This window comes from Mus musculus, chromosome 7 (assembly GCF_000001635.26).
Source record: "Mus musculus strain C57BL/6J chromosome 7, GRCm38.p6 C57BL/6J".
In the NCBI taxonomy this organism is placed as follows: domain Eukaryota; kingdom Metazoa; phylum Chordata; class Mammalia; order Rodentia; family Muridae; genus Mus; species Mus musculus.
This window is the reverse complement of record NC_000073.6, coordinates 141688977-141699083: the sequence shown is the minus strand read 5'-3', so window position 1 is coordinate 141699083 and position 10107 is coordinate 141688977. Positions and strand designations below refer to the sequence as shown.

Sequence of the window (10107 nt, the reverse complement as noted above, 5' to 3'; positions counted from 1 at the left end):
ACACACACACACACATGCACATACACACACACACACACACGCACACATGCACATACACACACACACACATGCACACGCACACATGCACATACACATGGGGGCAGGCTTTCTCAATGACCCTCATCTCCACATATGGGGCAGGGAGGAGATGGGTTTACCACCCCCTCTCTATTCATTGCTGGGAACCCAAATCCTAGCAGTGTGTGGGTTCCAGGGTGAGGAAAGGCTGGCCCTTCCCACTCCCAGGACCCTCTTCCATATCTCAGGGCAGGCTTCTTCCCGGACAGGTCCACAATCGCACCTGAACAGCCACATAGGAGCAGTGTCCATCGAAGTCATAATGCTTCCCGTCGAAGGTGATGTAGTGGCCACTCCCGTAGATAGAGCAGGTGCTGTGGCATGCATACCGGGTGCACTCCCAGCGTCCTTTCTGGCAAGTACTGAGGAGAAAAGTAGGAGAGCCTGAAGGGTGCTGAGGTCAAGACTCCAATCTGCTCTTGGAGAGCAGCTAGGTAAGGCCCTGGATGCCATGGAGATACCTCCTGAGGAAATCCAAGTAGGAAACCTGCAAGCATGTATACTGGCCTAAAAGTAACTTCTAGGGTAAGGGGTAGACACTAGACTTGCTCCATCAACAGAGTGCGGGCCACCTTCTATCCCCATAAAAGCAGCCCAGTCCCTCCAGTGCAGCCTGACTGGGCCAGCTCACCATGTGTTGTTACAATCCAGTTTGATACTTTCCCCAGAAGAGTATAGATCTTTGTTGTGGATGCAAGGACACTTGTCCTCTTCCACACAGCCACCACGGCCATCATCCAGCAGTCCATCGGGACACACACAGCCACTGATACACTCAGTATGGTACTGGAATAAGAAGGGTTCAGATAAAGGCCCAGAGCTTCTTGAGGAATCAAGTACAGATGCCCACATGAGATCTAACAGTGTCCTAGACCCCCCCACCCCCAGCTTCTTTTCCTCTCTCCTAAGACCCCTCCCTTCAAGCTCATCCTGGTCAGGGACACTGGGTAGAGTTGCTGGTCAAGGCCCCTACACTGACCTCTGCCCTGACACAGGCTGCCACTTCTCTTTCAGGGTCACAAGGACCCTGTGTTTGTAGGACTCAGATCCCAGCTCAATGAACTGGCAGTGTGGGAGTCTACCTTTTTCCTCCACAATGGACTCAGGCATCCAGCACACACTCAACCAACCCACCCACAGCATCCCTCCCTGGCACTCACATAGCCAGCCACCAGTGTCTGGCAGCTAGTGGGACGGGGTTTCCGGACGGCCAGAGCAGTTAAGTTGTTGCAATCCACAAGGATTTTGGGGTATTGACAGGCTGTGGAGTGAAGGAATCTGTCTTAGCTCAAGGTGAATTCAGGGCACCAAGTAAGTAGGGAGGAGAAACAAGACTCAAACTTGTGGCCATACATGGGCAGCATCCACTTACTGTGGCCAATCAGTTTGACCTGGGTACATTGCAGCCTCCCGTTCCGGCAAATGCTATGAAAGAGAAGTGGGAAGGGATGAATGGGGCCCAGGTCTGTGTCCACACAGGACAGATGCCAGCCAGGCCACTCTCAGAACCTCACCTCTGGCACCTCTGCACCATTTGAGAGCCTCAGGTCCCATGAGTACCCCCCCCATTTTTTCACTTGGGTTAGAGATTCAAGAGAAGCCACCTCCCCACTTTATGGGCCCCTTGCCAAGTCCAGGACACTCACCAGCGCTCCTCCTGCCTCAGAATCACATCTCCTGCTTCCAGGTAAAGACCATGGTGGTAGCAGGAACACTTAGCCAAGGGCACACAGCGGCCTTTCTCATCCATGAAGGTATGGTCAGGGCAGCCACAGCCTTCCACAGGTGCAAATCCCTTGAGGCAGTGGCTGTCGCCCTCTGAGAGTGAGCGGCAGGTCTGCTGGCAAGTGGTCAGGTTGTACATGAAGATCTGTGAGCTTGGGCAAGCGTGCACATCCTTGTCTGCAGAGGAAAGCACGGGAGTAAGGAAGGGGCAAAGGGAATAGACTCCAACTACTGTCCCTATAGGCTGTCCCTGAGTTTCTCTCTCCACCAGAACTGCAGATACCTGCCTAGCCCAAAGGCCAGAAAGCCAGCCACCCTGAGAACCCCTCCCAGGCCCCCTGAACTCAGCTTCTACAGCTGTGGCTAGCCCCTAGCCCATCTCTATGGAATTATGCTCCTCGCTGCAAGCAGAGAGTCTAAAAAGTCAGGGAAATCTGTTGCTTCCGCCATAAGCCTAGAGGCAGCTACAAGGAGCTGGCCCCTCTCCCTGGCTCAGGGCTCCCAGCCCAAGCCTGTGGAGTTCCATGTCTGGATCACCGTCTTAGGAATCAGCCAGCGGAGAAGCACTTACTGCAGACACGTTCCCGCCAGCCCCACAGCATGACACCCTTGGCTGCACAGGCACGGGCGTAGGAAGAAAGAGCCGCGCACATGCAGTCCTCGTTGTTCTGACAGTTGCACGTGTCATATTTGCACCTCTGGGAGGCAAACCAGATAGCAGACAGTGAGGCCAGGAGGCCGGGTGCATGGCCCTAGCACCCCATGCACTCGAGTGAACATACATGGGCACACACGTCAGCACTCAGGCACACACACATACCCAGCCCCTCACAGCTCAGCCGGGTGCCCAGAGCACACTTTGGTGGCTCTGGGGACACAGCATGCAACACTGAGGGTGCAGGGTTGAGGGATGAACTCACCTTGTAGTACTCAGTGGGATCCACAGCCAGGTGGCATCTGGCAAAGGGCGTCTCTGACCTCTTCAGGAGGGAACACCAGTGCTCAGCGTAGTTGGCTGGGGAGTGGATCAGAACCTTAGCATGGACCAGGCTCCCTTTCACAAACCCTGAGCCTAAAGTCTGATCACCCAGGATGGAGGTGACATGGTCTCCTGGGTGACCAAAGCCAGACCCCTTTCTTCATAACTCCAGGCAGCTATGAACAAGATGAGACCTTTCTGCATAACACCCACCTCTCCCTTTTTCGACCCCAAGGGGCTAGAAATCCACAGATATGATGGAGAAATGGATAGAAGGGCATGTCATCCTAGCATTAAGCCAGGCCGAGATGAGAGCCACCACCCAGCAGTTAGCCTGCCCAGTCCATTTACTTTGTCACCTGGAATGCTGCCACCATGGGGCCACTGTCAACTGAAACAGCAGGTAAATGTGCTGATCCCAGCACCATAGGCCATGTGACCTACACCCACTCCTCACCCACATCCTATGTCTTCATCAGGAGCCCCATCTGCTCTGAGGCTGGACTGTCAGGATTGTGTGTCCTTGACAAGCCAGTGGACAGCAACCAGCTTCTCCTGAGCCTTACCACTCTCAATGTTGAGGGAGCAGGGGTCATCTAGCCAGTCCAGCTTGTCGTGGCAGCTTGATTGGGCCTTCCAGGTATTGGCGAAGCCAGCACCGGTGGCCTCCACCATTCCACCAGACGTCATGAAGTCATCACTCTCTAGGCCATTGAAGTTTCCACAGAGACCTAAAGGGCCAGGACAGGATTAGGAAGAACCTGGGGGTGGGGGAAAAAAATAGGACCCTCATGGGGATTTTTCAGAGACAAGACAGGAGAGAGCCACTCACCCTGCACCTGTCCCTGGGCAGCCTGGTCCAGAGTCACAAAAAGCTGCATGACTGGAAGCAACTGGATCTGCAGCCGCAGCCCGAACTTCGTGTTCACAACAATGTGGTAGGAGGAGGGTTGGAAGATGGAGAAGCTGGCTATAAGACAAGGAAGGACATGGTGAAAGGCTGCAGGGCTCCTTGGTTCCACCATACTATGGGGTGACATGCCCACCACCCCCTTCCACTAGCAGGGACCCAAGAATAGAGTCTGCCTGAGGACACAAGGCCTCTCCTTGCCCAGACTCTTAGGCTGTCCGAATCTCAGCTGGCTCTGTTGACTGGCAGCAGTTCAGGATCCTTCTCTGAGCCACTCACCTGCCACATGGGGTAGGGTCACCTCCATCTCATTGAGCAACACACTGCCACCTGATTTGAAGGCCACCACCTGCAAGAAATGTCAAGGTTGCGTAGAGCTGAGAGGGCCTGCATGCAGGACCCAGAAATGCTGGAAAGAGGAGTGGAGGCACTCACGTTCTTCTTGTCGTCAGTCAACAGCACGACAGTCTTCAGGCAGGTCTGCTTGTCTGTAGAGCCGCAGGAGGCCAGCTCCCCCAGGAGGGCATAGGAGTCATTGTGTTCGCTCTGTATGAGAAAGGGTGGTGAAGTTACTGAGGCTCTGACAGCCTCCTGCACCCTAGACCCCTCACTTTCCAACCCATTTCTAAGAACAGCATTACCCACCACCCCAAGGACAGCCTTCTCCAGAATCATTTTTTCCACCCTCCCTGGAAGACAGAGGGTCCCCAGCTCCATCCAGGTTCCTGGCTGGCCTACCTTGGTCAGGACATAGTAGCAGTCCCCATGAAAGGTAAACTTTTTCCCATCAAAGGTGGTGATGTGGGAGCCACCTTCCAGGGCACAGGTCTCAGGGCAAGGCAGGTCTTTACACACCCAGCGACCAGCATTGCAGACACTGCCCAGAAACAGGGCACAGGGTCAAGACTCAGTAACACCCCAGCCTGTCTGACCCCCAACCTCTACGCCCTGAGACTTACCACTGCTCACAGTCGTTGGTAAACTCCTGGCCTGGCATATAGAGGTGTCCGTGCAGCTTGCAGTGGCACTGGCTCACAGGGATGCAGCCACTGCCCGTGATGTCATCATACACAGTCCCTGTGATAGGTAACCCAAGATGTAAACTTACCCTGGAAGCCTCAGGAAATGCCAGTCTCCCCCAAGGCGAGGCTTCCAGCCAGCCCTCCACCCACAGGTGTCTGGAGCCCTGCTCTGTCAATGAAGATTCTCATCTCACAACACCCAGGGCTCTTGGAAGGGTCCCAACTCTCCCTGCTGCTCCCCCACCCAGTCCCTAGGACAAGGGTCGTCCAGAGCTCATACCTTCTGGGCAGAAGCAGCCATCCATGTAGTGTTCCTCACACAAGCTGCTAACCTCCAGATGTGAGCATGTGTCGACGCAGGGCGAGCTGCTCTCCAGGTACACCATGTTATTGGGGCATTTCTTGGCTAGAAGCAAAGTCAGCTCCATCAGTCCACAAATAAGGAGCTACCAAGGCCGCTGGCAGATACAGCATCTGGGCGCTTGGCACAGACATGGCTCCCACCAGGGGGCTCACTAAGCCCAGGGACACTAACTAACACTGAGCACCACGTGAGTGGCCGCCAAGCACCCCACGGGCCACTAGCTACTTACGGCAGAGTGAGGCGGTCCTCCAGTTCTCAGGTCGGCCTCCTGCGTGAGAGCACTGGCGCGAGAACTCAGCCAGGGTGCTGCACTCGCAGGCGCCACCCTTCGGACACTGGCAGCGGTCGTGCATGCAGGCGCGCACGTACGACTCCACGGGCACGCGGGTCTGGCAGTCCTCGAAGGCTGCGGAGGTCAGCAGCCTCTCACATTCGGCTCGCTTAAGACAGAAAGACGTGAATGCGGACATGTGTCCACACCTCCCTTCCCTCCACTTAAAGCATAGGGATCCCCAACAAAGGTCAGCAAGTACAGGTTTCCTGAGAGCCTGGGGCTCCCCCAGTGGTGGCTCACGTGTTCAGAGCAGGACTCCGGTTCTTGTACTGCCTCAGGGTCCTCACATTGAACCTCAGGCTTGTTGATCTTCTGCATGTTCCCAAACTCAATGGCACTGAACTGTATGCCTAGGGGGACAGCTGGTCAGCAGCGATCCTTGGGAACCAGGAACCTGCAGCCACACCCATCTCCCTCTCAACAAGACCAGCTTAGCACTTACCTTCCTCAGAGAGGAATTCATAATTGGTCTGCATGCCATTGAAGTCCCCGCAGAGACCACAGGTATGGTTCTGGAACCGGCTGTCCAGCTCCACCTGTTGGAGGAGAAGGGAGGGCAAGTGAGCAGACCTCGGAGCCCTGAACATCTTCCAGAGCCCCTAAGTCTAGGCAGCTTTTCAAACAGGGCAGGTCGGGAAGAAGGCGGGGGTCAACCACTAGAAAGGTGACCTTCAGGGTGAAAAACCAAAATGCAGTCTCTGAAGGACAGTTAGGGACAGCTCACTGCAACTATAACACAGAGAGCCTCTCTCCAGCCAGGCCAGTGGAGTCTCTGGTACCAATCACTGTCTCCAGCAGCCTTCTCTCCCACACAGGATCCTACTCCAATGGTGAAGTGTGGGTCTCCCACCCTCTACCCTTCTATGGAGCCGCCAAGCCTCTGGCCAGAGGAGTCCCACCACCCCAGAGCCCCAGGATGCTGGTGCCCACCATGAGTGCATCTTCCCGGTTCCACATGAGGGAGAGGCCGGCCCGAGAGTAGACCTTGGTGTAGGCATCGTTCTTCTCAATGAGCAGCCCGGAGCTGTAGTGTGGGGTGCTGACCCTGTGGAAGCCACTATGGGGTCACTCACCAATTCACCATCCCAGAACCCACCCACTTGTTCTCATGAGGGTTCTGCTGTCCACAGGGTGCTGAAGCCATGGGCATTATCTGGGTGAAGTCACTCCCAGACTGGCTCCTTACATGGCCAGTCTGTTCTCATCTGAAGCCACAACCTTACTTGGCCAAGCTCAAAGAAGAGACTAGAAAGCCCTTGTCCTGGGCTAAGTGGGTTTCCATGGGGCAGAGCCAGGCTCTTCAGCCTATTTCCCTTCCTGTGCCCTCTCTGAGCCCAGGACAGGCTCCTTCCCAAGAGTCTTAATGGCAGTAGGTCTGAGATACCTTGGGGACTCAGCCCCCAATCCTTTCTAGGCCCTCTTTTCAGAGGTATTCCTCAGGGCTGAGATGGCTTAGCCGTTAAGAGCACTGACTGCTCTTCTAAAAGGTCCTGAGTTCAATTCCCAGCAACCACATGGTGGCTCACAACCATCTGTAATGGGACCTGATGATGCCTCTTCTCAATATACTCACATATATGAAATAAATCTTTCCAAAAAAAAAGAGGTATTTCCTCATATGAGATGTGGGACCCTCAACCTCTGCCCAGCCCATCACCCTGGGACTGTCCTTTTGCCAAGACCCCACCCCACTCTTGTGCTTTCCTGGAACTGCCACACAACAGCCCCTGAGCCTCTCTTCTTAGGGACCTCTGCCATACCCAACCCACACAAGGCAGCACAACGCAGGCAGACCAAGCAAGGTAAGGCAACACTGGGAGAGCCCCTGCAGGACCCAGAAAGCCCTGAAGCAGGAAAAGAGAAAATCCCCAGGAGGTGAACCTGCAGGACGGGAATGCATTTAAGAGGACCTCATTGTTGCAGAGACAAAGCCAGGGAACAATAGGGCAGGGCAAGCAGCCTCTCCCTTCTGAGCTTCTGCAACTTTAGCCTTGGGGACGCGCTCTGGCAGCCACCAGCCTATCCCACATGCCCCCCAAGGAAAATCTACAGGGGACTCACCAGATAAGAAGACCCTGGTCTACAGAGGGAACCACCCAGTGTTTGTTGAATGAATCTATGGATAGCTCAAACCTCAAACTTAGGCATGTACCAGAGCAGAAGAGATGGTATCCCGGAGGCTAGCTAAATTATACAACTTGCTCTAAGGAGCCAAAAGCATCCCCCTAGCTGCTAGGACAGGAGAGAAGAGTAGTAATCGCACTCACATGGCCCCGTTCACCACTGCCAGCTTGTGGGTGAGGTAGATGGTGTCATCCTTAATGGTGATCAGGATAGACTCTATCTGGGAGTGACCCCCAGCCTCGCCCAAGCCCCGCTTCAGGTGCACAGCAAATTCCTTGTAGGAGTCTCGGCAGTCAGACGCAAAGTTGTAATCACAGAGGCCAGGGAATCGGTAGACATCGCCGTCAAAAGTTTTGTAGTGGAAGTCACCCCAGGTGCTGCAGACGTGGTTTCGGGATCTGGCTTCTGGGAGAACAGTGGGGACACAAGGTGAGACACCCGGGTACAAGAAGGGTTTCCCTGAGTCCACCCTCCAAGTTAATCCCAGAGGTCTCCCTATGAGAGACCCATCTGGGGCTCCAAACCAGAGTTTCTGGTTCCCCCTGTAGAAGCAGTCTCTGTTAAATATTGGTCACCCCTCTCAGTCAAGGTGATAATGTGGAGTCCAAGCAGGTAGAAAAGCAAGAAAGGCCTTCAGGCAATATGGTCACCCTGTCTACCTCAAACCTCTCAAGGGAATCTCCATTTAGCCCCTTCCACCAGCAAGAGGCTGGGATGGGTCCTTCAGTCTTCAAGAGTTCCCCCTGGGACATCCCCCATCTACAACTTTATCTTGATGGGACAGAAGTGTCCCATATGGACACCCAGTCCGTTCTCCAGAGGCACTGGCTTGCCGAAGGTCCTCTATACCTGGAGCCATCCTAAGCTTGGCTTCTTCCAGACATCCAATGCCTTCCCCCCTCCCAGGGACAATGGTCCCTCAGGGGTCCCAGCTTCTCATCCTCAGCTTTCAACCGCAGAGTGGTGGTAAGAGCCTTAAGACCAGTCCCACTGCAGTGGTTCTGTCTGGGGACGCCCTCCTGTTCCAGAAGCCCCTTCCTAACTGCCTTCCCACCCTCAGGGGATTCTGCCTGTTCCCTTACCCAGATCACCCAGCCCCTTACCTTTCTGGAGTTCCGAGCCCTTGGCTAAGGCCAGGACTAGGCACGCAGCCACCAGGCGAGCTAGTGGCAGCCCCATGGTGGCTCACGAGGGTGGCACAGAAGAGCATCCCAGGGCAGGGGTCCAGGACTTATATGCTTAGCAGGCATCCGAGGGCGGAGGACGAGGGAGGTGCGAAGGGTGGGTGGGGCATTTGCCAAGTTATCAGGAAAACAGCTGTGGGGGCTCCATGGGTCCCAGAGAGGAAATATTGATTCAGGTTATCTGAGTTTATCTTTATATGACTCCCTGGGTAAACTTGGCCTTCCTCAGGATGTCATAGCCCCAATTATCCCAATGCCAGCACACACCCCAGGTGAACTAACTCCATTCCTTTAAGCTACAAGCCAGGCCAGACTCAGGTTGGGAAAGGCAGGAGGTGCCTGCTGGAATTACATCCCACAAGGTCTGCCATACCCTTCTCAATGCTCTCAGGCCCAGCCCCACAACCTCCAGCCCAGCCTAGATAGAATAAGGAGCTTTCAAGTGTCCCCCGACTCCATTCTGTTTCTCCACGAGCTGTGTGGGCTGAGACAACCGTGCTTCCTGCTGCACCTCACTTCACGTCATCCAGGGAAGACAAAGAGTGGCAGGAAACCAAGACTCCAGAGGGACGGGTGTCTGACCCCATGTCATGATGCAGAAGGCAAGGAGCAGTGGGGACGCGGGGGGCCACCTGTCTCCGTGGAGCCTGCTATACTCTACTGAGCCCAGCTAAGTCCACTCTCTAATCCCCTTATTTTCCCAGGCTCTGCCAGTCTCTGGAATTACATGTAATTAAAACTTGGGCAGCCCTCAGCCTAGGCAACAACTCTCATTGGACTCGTGTCCCTTGGGTACAAGAGGAAGTAGCTTGAGTCTGGAGAGGCCACTGTGTGAGCATGGGGTCTGAGCAGAGGGGTTAGCCCCAACCCCAGCAGGTCCTGTCCCTGCAAAGTGTCCTGAGTCTAACAATTCTCACAAAGGCACGTGGGCTCAGGCAGCCTGTTCTGTGTTCCTAGCCACAGCTGTTACACGAAGGACATGATTCTTTGAGTAACCCTGGTGACCTTCAGTCCCTGGGCTTGCCCCGAAGCTGCTGCTGCCTCTCCAACATCTGGAAATGCCTCCAAGAATCAGGGGGCTGCATCAGAGTTGGTAAAAACCATAAACATGATCCTACAAGAGACACCAGTGCCCAAGGTCCACCCATGCTGTAGCTGGAGGGTAAACTGAGACCTGGGGAGCAGCCCTGCCCTCCATACTTCCTCTTCCTGAAAACAAGGAATGGTCCTGACTTTGGTTAGAGTACACACAGTGAATTTGGTCACAAAGTACCTCAGGCTCCAATTTTGTCCCCAACTTCCAGAGGTGAGTGAGGAGAGATGCATCGATGGTCACAGGCTCCCTGAATGGGGGGTGGGGGTGTGTGGCATCTCCTTTCCTAAACTC

General features: G+C 54.7%; 1 protein-coding gene across 1 annotated transcript in view; it reads right to left on the bottom strand.

Annotated features, from left to right (window-relative positions):
* Window positions 1-8744, bottom strand: part of Muc2 (mucin 2) — a gene marked incomplete in the record, with an annotated part of 64352 nt that extends 55608 nt beyond the window's left edge. Inside the window, 21 exon segments of the mRNA NM_023566.4 lie at window positions 292-298; window positions 300-440; window positions 710-864; window positions 1239-1339; window positions 1451-1503; window positions 1725-1980; window positions 2375-2501; window positions 2724-2818; window positions 3349-3513; window positions 3615-3752; window positions 3972-4041; window positions 4128-4238; window positions 4431-4569; window positions 4652-4769; window positions 4995-5120; window positions 5308-5518; window positions 5653-5762; window positions 5855-5948; window positions 6343-6457; window positions 7680-7941; window positions 8640-8744. Coding sequence (NP_076055.4) covers window positions 292-298; window positions 300-440; window positions 710-864; window positions 1239-1339; window positions 1451-1503; window positions 1725-1980; window positions 2375-2501; window positions 2724-2818; window positions 3349-3513; window positions 3615-3752; window positions 3972-4041; window positions 4128-4238; window positions 4431-4569; window positions 4652-4769; window positions 4995-5120; window positions 5308-5518; window positions 5653-5762; window positions 5855-5948; window positions 6343-6457; window positions 7680-7941; window positions 8640-8715 — 2670 coding nt within the window.
* Between the last annotated feature and the right edge of the window lie 1363 nt (window positions 8745-10107).